This window comes from Leopardus geoffroyi, chromosome A2, assembly GCF_018350155.1.
Source record: "Leopardus geoffroyi isolate Oge1 chromosome A2, O.geoffroyi_Oge1_pat1.0, whole genome shotgun sequence".
In the NCBI taxonomy this organism is placed as follows: domain Eukaryota; kingdom Metazoa; phylum Chordata; class Mammalia; order Carnivora; family Felidae; genus Leopardus; species Leopardus geoffroyi.
Window position 1 is genome coordinate 146887565 of NC_059331.1, and position 12747 is coordinate 146900311.

The 12747-nt window shown below is 45.3% G+C and overlaps 1 protein-coding gene across 4 annotated transcripts in view; it reads right to left on the reverse strand.

Annotated features, from left to right (window-relative positions):
• Positions 1-1278, reverse strand: part of CEP41 (centrosomal protein 41) — a 47134-nt gene extending 45856 nt beyond the window's left edge. Inside the window, exons 1-2 of one of the 4 annotated variants that reach the window (XM_045495657.1) lie at positions 1169-1272; positions 123-205 (exon numbers count right to left, since the gene is read on the reverse strand). In XM_045495657.1, the coding sequence (XP_045351613.1) occupies positions 123-164 (42 nt within the window). In that variant the 5' untranslated portion in view covers positions 165-205; positions 1169-1272. Of the gene's footprint in view, positions 1-122; positions 206-716; positions 883-1168 lie in introns of those variants that run through there. The other 3 variants (XM_045495658.1, XM_045495659.1, XM_045495656.1) reach the window with 3 other exon arrangements.
• Positions 1279-12747: the final 11469 nt, after the last annotated feature.

Consider the following 12747-nt stretch of genomic DNA (forward strand, 5'->3'; position numbering starts at 1 on the left):
CCATCGGCCTAAAATGCAAATCTGACCACGGCACTCAGTTACTTACAACTTCTCAAAAGTTTCTCAAATTCAGACCAGCAAGCAAGGCAAGTATGTGGCAAACTGCCGGTCTCCAGACCTACCTCCCTCGCCTCCGTGGTAGAGATTATATTGGATCCTGGCATTCTCCTGCAGAGCCCAAACTTAGCCTCACAACTTTCTCAACCTAGCTCACAGATATCCACCGCGAAATGAAATGAATTGCGACTCCTGTTCCGTATAAAGGCCAAGTACTTTAAACAAGGCACAGGGGGCCCTTCCAGAATTTACTCCTGCTTCTCTACAGGGAACTGTCCACTCCCCCCGTTTCACACCTCCTCATCTTTGCTTATGCTATTCTATCTGGGACGCTCCCTCACCTGGCTCATCACCTTGCCATTTCACACCATCTCCAGGACCTTCTCTCACTTCCTTAAGTGAGTCCAATCTTTCCTCTGCGCTCTTTTAACTTGTTCCCAAACCACGCTGTACTCGAATTCTGTTTACAAGTCTCCCTCACGAGACTGCACTTACTAAAGGACAAATGCCTTGTCTTACTCTCTGTATTTCTAGCACCCACGGCAGTGTACGAGTCCCATAAACATTTGTTGAAATTAAATGCGCACAAATGCAGCAGGGTACTAGGGGTGGAACAGACAAGAAAGTAAAAGGTCCCATCGGGAAGAGGGTAACCTAACGTCATAGTTTGCTTCCTTTACACATGGCTTGATCTGCTTGTTCCTGCTCATCCTGTATCCCCAGAATCAGAAACGATGGCTCCTTTTGACTTTGCTCCTTTTTAGGGTTCAGGGCGTTCATCTGCATGTTCGTTATATTGTGGAACTGCCACACCTAGACTGTAAGCCCTTTGAGGGAAGGGGCTGTGTCTTCGGGCACTTCGCTTCTCTGGGCGACAAATGGCGGGGTACAGCGAACGTTCGGGAGGGTGGTCTCTCACCACCTGATGCCGGACTTGGCTCGCAATCCCCCAGGCCCGCCCCGCCTCCCTCTGCTCTCCAGACCCCTCCTCACGGCGGCCGCCTCCCGCCTTCCGGCCGACGGAAGTCGCTAGCTGCTCTTCCCGGCCCACGTGGAGCCTTTTCCGGTGCGCCCGCCCCCTCCGGCTCTCCGATCGAGACCTGACCCTCACCTCGGGATTCCCAATGTGCCTCCGGACAGACATATCTGCTCCAACCGACCACGCCGGGATTCTAGCCTCGCCGGTAGCCTCTAACCCTAACTTCCTACCCCGACCACCTCTCTCGGCCGCCTCCTTACAACCTCTACTCCGATTGGCTTCCCTGCCCCGGCTAGCCAATGGAGGCTCTGTTTACTCTCTCTTTCCAAGGTCAAGGGGGAAGCGAGACGCCGCTCAATGGTTGCCAGGGGCAACGGGGGGACGCCGGCTGCAGAGGCCTTTTGTGCTCTGGGCAAGGCCCGGCAGGCTGCAGCCTGAGAGCGGGAAGAGGGGCGTGGGGGGAGGGGCAGGCTGGCGCCTGCGTGTGAGCGGCTATGCGGAGCCCGGGGGAGGGGGGAAGGGGAGGGGCCCCCCAGAGCAGGAATTGGTTAAGGGGGCTTTGAGGGGGAAACAAGGAGCTAATGTGCAAGCACATACATGTCACGGGCACTCTCCCCTCCTAAGGCCATCTTAAGCAAACATCTGGGCTACTTCTACAATAGGGAAAAGATATGAGACAGGGCTGTTCCTCAGGAATTGGAGAACCTGTAGTTTCTTATTTTCAGGTTAGGTTAATATGCAAATCATGCGAAATATCATGCGTCAATACAGTAATTATTGTTGCCTTAAAAGCGCTTTAGCTAGCTAGAGAATGGCAGCTTTAATTGCAAAGCGCACACACCATTCTGTGATTCATCATTCACTTAACAAATATTTAATAAGCACCTTATGAGAAAAGCTCCAGTAGGTTGTGTGGAGGATGGGAGGATGACTAAGAACCAATCCCGTTGTCATGGAAACCATTGTGACTCCTGCCATCAGCTGCCACCTGTTCTTATTCCAGATCTGAAAATTAAGTCCCAGCCACCTTTACAAAACAATCACACACACAGTTTGATTTTGGCTCCAAAATGTCCCACCAAATCCATCAAAATTACTATTTACTTTTACATGGGAGAACAACACAGTAACCCTTTGTCCTTTGCTCGAAGTTGTTTTTCCAGGAATGGAGAAAGGTTACTCTGAACTGCTCATGTTCACCGGCTGTCTCTGCTTGTGCATAATAGCATGCAGCTGAGCTCCTTCAGGGTCTGTGCACATGACCCATTGGGCAACATGGCCTCACGTGCCCTTGTCCTCTCAGACACCTCAGCATTGCACCCTTAAGGCCGCATCTTAAATCGTGTAGTCACTTATGGCTGCTTGACCTCCAGGATCTTAAGCTGGCTACAGCTGTCTCTTGCCCACTCCTGCCTACTGAGTTTGTCTGAACTTTCCTAGTGTTCTCCAGTCTTTTAACCCCTCTAAAATCCCCAGTTTCTCACTTCTCCACTAGAATAAGGAAGAGTTTAGAGGCTGCAAAAAAAAAAAAAAAAAAAAAAAATGGGAAGGGGACAGTAGGGAGGATATCTTAGTATGCAGAGGCTTCTGGACACGTTGCTACTTAGAATGAATGTTTGCCAGTGCCCTGTGGAGGTGAGGTGATGATGGGGATTATGGGTAGGATAAAGAGAAGAAAGAAAAGAGAGTGATGATCAGGGACGAAACTAAAAGGTGGTAAGAAAGAGAGGAAAAGAGTTTTAAAGGCCTTTGTGGGTCAAACGAACGGCTATTATATATGTGGGAAGTAATGAGTGCAAAGGATGGGAAGGCATCAAGGATGGCTATAATTTTTCCAACTTGGGGGACTGAACAGATGAGTGATAATGCATTAATCAAGTTAAAGAGCAGTGGAGGTCAGTAAATCAAAAGAACAGAACAGCCTTTTTGGAGTTGGAAGCTCACCTTCCGTTCTTCGGTGTTTGGGCTCACTTTTCTGGTCATCTTCCTTTTTTCCCAGAGGGTATGGGAATATCAGGTTTATTTGCCTCGGGACTCATTTTGGTTGTCCAATTTGGGCTGCCTTATTAAGCCTGCAGAGAGAGTGTAGAATGTGGGGTCTTGGGTCCAGCCATCAGAGATGCCGGTGTTTAGGGTGAGGGTTTAGGATTTTCTAGCTAAAAAAGAATTTTTTTTAATGTTCTTCATTTTTTAAAGAGAGGTGAGAAAATGCAAGCCGGGGAGGAGCAGAGAGAGGGAGACAGAATCTGAAGCAGGCTGCAGGCTCCGTTCTGGCAGCACAGAGCCCAGCGCAGGGCTCAAGTTCATGAACTGCAAGATCATGACCTGAGCTGAAGTTGGACGCTTAACCAAGTAAGCCTCCCAGGCGCCCCTAGGATTTTGTAATTTAATACATGTTTCCCCACTCCTACTCCTTGATTCTGGTGCAGAGTCCATGGGCCATACCATGAGAGGCTCAGCTGTGGAGGAACTTCTCATTTTGTCTCAGTGGAATCCTTAGAGAGCTTAAAACTATAAATCAAAAAGCGTTTAACACCATAAATTTCCTTTCAGGATGCCTTTTGGACACAGAGCAAAACTGCATCATAATTAAACAAGGTGCTTACTGCTAATATGAAAAATAGGTAAATGTCAAAACAAGATAATTCATAGAAGAAAAGCATTTAATAAACATATGAAGAAATATCCAACTAGTAATGAAAGAAATACAAAACTGTGCAGCTAGACCTCATTTTTCAACTAACAAATGGACAAACGTGTTTGTTTTCTCTCTTTTGTAAACAATAATGCCCAGTGCTGGCTAATGTTTCATGAAACAAGCATGCTCATACATTGTGAGTGTGACTATAAGGAAGGGTGACCAGGGGCGCCTGGGTGGCTCAATCGGTTGAGAGTCCGACTTCGGCTCAGGTCATGATCTCGCGGTTTGTGGGTTCGAGCCCCGCGTCGGGGGCTATGCTGACAGCTCGGAGCCCTGAGTCTGCTTTGGATTCTGTGTCTCCCTCTCTCTCTGCTCCTCCCCCACTCATACTCTGTCTCTCAAAGACAAATAAACGTTAAAAAAAAAAAAAAAAACAAAAAAGAAGTGTGGCCGTGTTGAAAAGTAACTTGAGAGTGGGTATCATGAAGCCCTCAGATCTTCATAGTCTAAGAATTTCTTCTAAGAAAAAGAATCAGATACACAAAGATAATACCCACAGATATTTACTGGAATCTTACGTAAAATGATGAAAATGGAAACAACTGATCGTCAGCTAAAAAATGATCAAAGTAAGTGATGCCATATCCCTGAAAAGTAATATTATGGGACCATTAAAAAGTATGTTTCAAGGAATAATTAAGGCAATGGAGAACTGTTCCTGATATAGTAACAAAGAAGAGCTGGAAACAGTTTTTTACTTAACAGAATCCTGATTCGTGTGGAGAATCATACAGGTATCCACAGAAAAAAACTGAAAAAAAATCTTTTTTTAATTTGTTTGAACGTTTTTCTTCATTTTTGAGAGACCGAGAGAGACAGAGCATGAGCGGGGAAGGGGCAGAGAGAGGGAGACACGGAATCTGAAGACAGACTCCAGGCTCCAAGCTATCAGCACAGAGCCCGACGCGGGCTCGAACCCACAAACCGCGAGATCATGACCTGAGCCGAAGTCGGACGCTCCACGGACTGAGCCACCCAGGCACCCCGGAAAAAATTTTTTAATGTAAGCAATCTCTGGGTTATGAAACGTGGATTTTAAAAATTCTTTACACTTCTGTGTATTTTGCAGATTTTCTTCCAATGACTATGAATTACCTTTATACTTTAATAAAAGCCTTTTCCTTCTAAGAAACAAAAAGCCTGATTCTGATTTCAGCCAGAAAATGGTCTATGGCCTTTGTCTGGGCCGACTTAGACCCGAGCTGAATTCTGCGTAATTCTGCTTTCTGAAATGCTGCTGCTCTGTCCTTCTTGGCAGTAAAAGACCCTCCAGGCACTTGAGCAAGAGCCTTGCAATCAGAGTCGTGATTGCTAAGAGGTTCAAGCTTTGTTTGCAAGAGAAGAAGTTCTGATTCTTTTCTTTAAAAGTTCCTACTCGCACTGATTAATCTTATTTTTCATGAAGTTAGAAGTGCTCTTGGGAACTTCCAGTTGTGTGATGTCTTCTTTTTTAACCCCGTAGGTGTTCCAGAAAGCTTTCAGTCTCTACAGAGTTGGAGGGAGCCCCAGACAGGTTAAGGGTGGCTGTTGAGGAGTAGTTCACGTTCTAGGTGCTCCTGTGCTTGATCCAAGCACTCTGCCCCTCAGCCTCCCTTCCTGGGGAACTACCTGGGCCTTTGGGTGTTGTGGTCTGAGGCTCTCCTGAGCCTAAAACCCTTCGGACCCATCTCCAGCCTGAATCCGTGGAGCCTGAATCCAGCCTCAGGCCACCCAACTCTCCCTCTCCCTCTCCCTCAGTCTCAGCCTTGTTTGCCGGTCAGAGCCCAGCAGGCTCCCCTCAGACATGTCCCGTGACCTTGCTTCTCAGGTAGGGGCCTTAGCTCCCTTCCTCGGCCTCCTTTATCTTTATGCCCGAAATATAGGACTTCTAGGTGCTTAAGGACATAGTTCTGCCCAATCCAGCCCAGTCCTGGGCTGCTTTCTCTCTCCTCCAGAAATGGATCTGCAACCCGCGGCAGTGAACCCACAGATCCACAGGCCCCACCCTATGGTAAAGTCCTTGAAGTGCCGGTAACAATTGAGTGTCACTCTGCCTGGTGGTAGAATGTCCCCAAGAGAGTAGCACACCAGCCTCTGAGTGGAGGGCTGACCCTTGCCCGTGTTCAGCTTAGGCCAGACTTCAAGTGCTTGGCCTGGGCCCAGAGGCACCAGCCATCCCTGCAGCCCCTCCCCCGGGGGAGTAATACCTACCTCCCCGGATTTCTTTGGGACCACCACTGGCTACACTGTTTTCTGGTGAAACAAAATCTTGGCATCCTGGTTCCTTACATAATGGGGCTGGCATTCCCACATATGCAATTCCGTAGCCACTTCTGAGAGGCTCATAGGATGCCTAGCTGTGATAGAAAGATACTGATATATTGATCTATTGATGTCCCTTCCTGGGGAGATCCAAGACCTCCTTTACCCATTGTGATCCCATCCCAGGGCGTTCAGTTGTCACATGCCATGTTCTGCTTCTGTCCTGGGGTTTACACAGAACGATGCTCTGCCATAGATCCAGTTCCAAGAGGACTCAGAGATGCCAACCTAAATCTCAGAACGGTCTGCCGCTGGTGAAGGAGTCACTGCTGAGAGGTACCTGTGTCAGGCTGGGCACAAGGGACAGCTAGAGACCCTGCGCCCTGCGGAAAGGTCAGTAAACGTGGATCAAGGGTGTCACATATTCACATTTTTTCAGATTGATCTAGAAACCTAGGTTTTCATGTGAAATCTGTCGGCCACCAGCATGCAACCCCTGTGCGAGACTGCAAATGTAATTCCTATCCTTCGTGGCTTTTAAATAATCAGGATCATACCCACGGTAAAAACAAACAATTATTGGGAGTTCTGCTTTTATTTAAGCCGTAGAAAGCTGCTGGGGACATCGCTTCTTTCCTATCAATAAGAGGGAATGAATAATCTACAAATCATACATTTTCTTTTTTTTTAATTTTTTTTTTTCAACGTTTATTTCTTTTTGGGACAGAGAGAGACAGAGCATGAACGGGGGAGGGGCAGAGAGAGAGGGAGACACAGAATCGGAAACAGGCTCCAGGCTCTGAGCCATCAGCCCAGAGCCCGACGCGGGGCTCGAACTCACGGACCGCGAGATCGTGACCTGGCTGAAGTCGGACGCTTAACCGACTGCGCCACCCAGGCGCCCCCAAAATCATACATTTTCTTGAACGTATGAGCTGAGATCACAAGGCGGCCACATAACCAAATGCCAAAAAGTGGCAAGCCCTACTGAGGCGAAAGGGGACACACAAACTGTTTCTTGTTTGGCAGGGCCCTGGAGAAAAGGTGACTACCTAGATGTGAATATAAAGAAATCAAGCTAAAATTTTCACTAATTCCTAAGGGCTGAGTTTAGGCTATTGGATCAGTGTAGAATAAGTGGGAGCCGGTGATGATTAATTTTATGTGTTAACTTGGCTAGGCACAGTACCCAGATATTTGGTCAAGCACTCTTCTACGTGTTTCTATGGGTATTTTTTAGATGAGATTAACATTTAAATCAATAGACTTTGAATAAAGCAGTTTACTCTCTAATCATATGGTGGGCCTTACCTAATCAGCTGAAGACGTTAAAGAAAAAGACTGAATTTCTCGGAGGTAGAGGGAATTCTGCCAGCAGATTGCCTTCAGACTGTCGCTGCAGTCTTCCCCAGCCTGCTGGCCTACGCTGAAGATTTTGGACTTGCCAACCTCCATTATTGCATGAACCAATTCCTTAAAATAAATCTGTTGTCTCTTTTCCTCTCTCTTAGATAGATGTTAGTATACATTTATATCTATATGTCTCTCTATATTTTTATGTTGGTTCTGTTTCTCTGGAGAACCCTGACTAACACAGAGTCACAGACACAAGGAAGGCTTATGTTCCCTTGCAAGGTCTTCTTTATGGGTGTCAAACGGAAGAAGTGAGGGAAGACAGGAGACCAGAGAGCACCTCCCCCCGCCCCCATGGTGGTGTAGATTTGCAGGAGCTGACTGCCTGTCGCAGGGGACAGGCACAAATCACCCATATCTTATGACCTTTCTTTTATTAAAGCCAAAAAGTCTTAAGCCACTAGGGTAGGGAAAGTAGACCCTCCTGTCCCCAGGGCCACCAGGGGAGAGTGCAAAATCTGTCTCTATCTGGGGGAGGGTAGGAAACCATCCCTATGACTCTCAGGGACCCAGAAGATGTCTATTACTTCAGGAGAAAGGGTAGAAACAAAAGCTATTTGCTTTGCAGTAGAGGTGGGGCAGAGGGGTGGGGAGAGTGAACATGAACACCTCTTGGGTCCAAGAACCTGCACTGATATAAAGCAGAGGTAGACTACTACTGGGAGAGAAACAGGCAGCTCTCTCCTGCCCAAGGCCCACCAAAGACACAAGACAGAGTTTGGTTACCATGGGGGAGGTGAGGCGATGTGGGGAGTAACGTTGAAAAGGTTCCACTCCCCAGGCCCAGGGGCACAGGACTTGCCTGAGACTGAGGCTGGACCAGGAGAGTCAAGGACCACAACCTGCTGCCCATCACAGCCTAGCAACAAGCAGCAAGCAGTCTGTTGTTGAGGAGGAGACAAGACGGCGGAGAGAAACTCCACTCGATGGTGTGGGTGAAAGCCAGTGGTAGAGTATTAAGAAAAACCCTCCAGCAGCCCATTCCCCACACTAAGCACAAGGTAATGGCACTTGTTGGTACACCGAGGGTAAGGATGCTAGTAACTAAACTCAAACCAGCTCAATTACTGACTAGATTAACTCACCCCCTGCCCCCCTGATAATAGCCTAACGGAAGAGGCAAGCCCGCTTCCAGGCACCAATACTGTTTACTTCAGTCTTGACTGGCTTCTACATATAATGTCCAGCATTCCATAACAAACCATGACAATGCAAAAAGAAAAGTGAGAGGGAGACAGACAGACAGACAGACAGACTTACCATCAAGCGAGAAAACAAACAGAACCAGAGCTCAGCAATACAGATCTGTCACACGGGAACTTCTAAATCACTATGACTGATCTAGGAAAGATCTAGTGTAAAAAGCAGAAAACATGTATGGACATATGGGGAATGGGGGCAGAAAAATGGAAACTATAAAAAGGAAATGTGAGAGAGAGAAAAAGACAATCTCAAAGATGAAGGATTCTTGCACTGTGCTCACCAGCAGACTAGATACTTCTGATGGAAGTGTCCATAAATTTAAAGGCACGACATTAGAAATCATCCAAAATGAAACACAAAGAGAAAAAGGTGGGGGGAGAGGGTACAGAAGATAGAATTCTAAAACTGTGGGACACTATCAAGAAGATAGACAATAGGGAAGAAGTATTTTAACATAAAATGGCCAATAATTTCTGCAAAATTAGCGAAGGACAACACTACTGCTCCAAGAAGCTCAGAGACTCTCAAGCAACATAAATACAACCAAACCAAATCAAAATCAGTATAAAATTCCACTTATAGACATATCCCAAACTTATAGACGTATCCCAAAGATTTTTCCTCTTTTGAGAGAAAATCTCAAAGGCAGCCAGAGAAAAAAAGGAATATTGCATACAGAAGAAGAAAAATAAGATTACGGCCAACTTCTCGTCGGTAACTATTCAAAGCAAAAAGATAATAGAGGGACATTTTTTAAGTGGCGAAAGGGAAAAAGATGTCATATTTTTTCTGGAATTCTATACTCTGCGTAAATGTCTTTTAAAAATGAAGGTGATATTGACTTTTTCACACAAACAAAAACTGAAGGAATTTATTGCCGATAAACCTTATTACAACCTCTTTGGCAGAAAGAGTACAGGACTCTTCTGAAAGAGCACAAATTTGGACATACGCTAATGAAGAGCAATGAAATGATCACGTGACCATATTATAAAAGATATTTTCCTCTTTATTTTTGTTCTCTTTAAAAGAGAAATTACTAAGTACAGATAATAACAACGTATGATGAGATTCCTAACGTGTAGAATTAAAATGTATCACAATAGCACAAAGGCTGGGAACAGAAGTTGAGGTTCTTAAACTGCTAAGGTTCTTAAACTGTCCGTGAAGGGGTTCATTATTTCAAGGTAGACTAATAAATTTAAGGTGTATATTGTAAACTCTAGAGCAACCACTTAAAAAAAAAGAATCATAACGAAATAGTAAATAGTGGAGATAAAATAGATAATAAAAATACTCAGTTATTCCAAAGAAAGAAGAAGAAAAAAAAGAACAAAGACTAAATGGGACAAGTAGGAAATGCATAGCAAGATGTTAGGTTTAAATCCAACCGTATCGGTACTTTAAATATAAATGGTCTGAACCAGGGGCTCAATAAACTGTGATCCTTAGCTCAAATCCAGCCTGCTGCCTGTTTTTGTAAAAAAAGCTTTATGGAAACACAGTCTTATCCACTAATTTATGTCTTGTCTCTGGCTTCTTTCTGTCTACCATGGCAGAGTCAAGCAGCTGCAACGAGACTGGGTGACTTGCAAAGCCTAAAATATTTATTAACTGGCCCTTTAAAGAAAAAGTTTACTAAGCCCTGGTATGAACGCCCCAGTGAGAAGGCAAACGTTGTAAGATTAGGTAAAGAAAACCAACTACTTATTATCTATAAGAAATGCACTTTAAATATAAAAATACCCATAGTTGAAAGAAAATGGATAGAAAGAAGTCTACCATGCAAACACTAATCAAAACAAAGCTGGACGAAGGAAGAGAAAGTTTGTTCACTGAATGGTGCTGTGAAAACTGGATATCCACATACCAAAAGAATGACGGTGAACCTTACACCATATACAGAAATGAACTCAAAATGAATCAATGACCTAAGTGTAAGGGCCAAAGCTATCAAAACTCTTAGAGGAAAACATGGCGGGGGGTCGGGGGGTGGCGGCGATATCTTCATGACATTGGAATTGGCAGTGATTTCTTAAACATGCCACCAAAAGCTCAGACAACAAAATTAAAAATGGTGGCTTTGGGGCTCTTGGGTGGCTCAGTCAGTTGAGCATCTGACTCTTGATTTCAATCCAGGTCAGGATCCCAGAGTCATGGGAATCAAGCCCCATGCTGGGCTGCGTGCTGGGCATGGAGCCTGCTTGGGATTCTCTCTCTCCCTCTCCCTCTCCCTCTGCCCCTACCCCACTCACACGTGCATTCATGCACTTGCTCGCTCTCTCTCTCTCTTAAAAAAAAAATGGTAAGTTGGACTGCAAAATTAAAAATGTTCGTGCCTTGAAGGACACTATTGAGAGAGTGAAATGATAACCTGCAGAATGGGAGGAAATACTTGCAAACCATACATCTCATAAGGGAGTAATATCCAGAATGTATAAAGAACTAAAATTCAACAACAAAACAAACAACTCGATTACAAAGGGGGCAAAGACTTGAAAGGACGCTTCTCCAAAGAAGATCTACAAATGGCCAATAAGCACATGAAAAGATGCTCGAATCATGAGTCGTTAGAGAAATGCAAATCGAAACTACAATGAGTTACCACCTCACACCGAGTAGAATGGCTACCAACGAAAAGAAAAAGACAAAGAAAAGAAAACATCCCGGTGAGGATGTGGAGAAACTGGAATGTAAACTGGCACCATTGCTGTGGAAAACAGATTGGTGGTTCCTCAAAAACGTAAGCATAGAGTTACATATCACACAGCAATTCCACTCCCAGATATGTGCCCCAAAGAGTTGAAAACAGGGACTCACACAGATACTTGTTCACCCGTGTTCACAGCAGCATTATTCACACTAGCCAAAAGGTGGAAACAACCTAAGTGTCCCTCAGTGAATGAATGGATAGACAAAATATGGTATATACATACTTAAAAATGTTTAAAATGGTGGGCGCCTGGGTGGCGCAGTCGGTTAAGCGTCCGACTTCAGCCAGGTCACGATCTCGCGGTCCGTGAGTTTGAGCCCCGCGTCGGGCTCTGGGCTGATGGCTCGGAGCCTGGAGCCTGTTTCCGATTCTGTGTCTCCCTCTCTCTCTGCCCCTCCCCCGTTCATGCTCTGTCTCTCTCTGTCCCAAAAAAAATAAATAAACGTTGAAAAAAAAATTTTTTTTTTTAAATAAAAAAATAAAATGGTAAGTGTCCTGTTATGTGTATTTTAGCACAGTAAGAACAGAACAAAGCAAAAGCTGGGCTGGCTGTATTAATTTTAGACTAAGCAGACTTTAGAGCCCTTCAGTGAGTCTCCATAGTTTTATGGTTAAAGTCCCTATTCTTTTTTTTTTTTTTTAATTTTCTTTAATATTTATTTATTTTGGAGACAGAGAGAGACAGAGCGTGAACGGGGGAGGGTCAGAGAGAGAGAGGGAGACACAGAATCCGAAACAGGCTCCAGGCTCTGAGCTGTCAGCGCAGAGCCCGACGCGGGGCTCGGACTCACGGACCGTGAGATCACGACCTGAGCCGAGGTCGGACGCTTAACCGACTGAGCCACCCAGGTGCCCCTCAAAGTCCACGCAGACTTTGGGAGGTGCTCTTTCTAAATGCCTCCATGGCACCCTGTGTCAATCACACTGCTGTGCTGGGTGAGCTCCTTGCCTGCCTCCTTCACTACCTTGTCAGCTCCTTGAAGGCAGGGATACTATATGCTGTTCTTTAAATTCCCAGTGCCTGTTATGGTGCCTAGTATATGGTAGGCACAAAATAAGTATTTGTCAAATGAACCAAATTCTGTGACACTGCTCATGGAGCCACATGGGACACCAAAAGGAGGGAAGTCTCCTCCTTTATCACACTGGTCGTTTTAACCTTTTTTTCTGCTGTCTAGTGTATCAGTATATCGGAAGCAATTGCGCAATATCCCCCAAACTGATAATAAATATTATTCTGCGATTGTTCAACTAGTGAAATCCACGCACAATGGATGTGAATAAATGTCTGCAAATGTCATCCTAAGAAACAGGATGTAGCAGCGCCTGGAAATTTAATCAAGGCATGACGGAATGTGGAGGAAAGCTGTAACATAATCAATGGCCTTAACAGCTGAAGAAAGAATATGTGAGCAGAAGGGGGGTGGTCTGCAGGGAGTG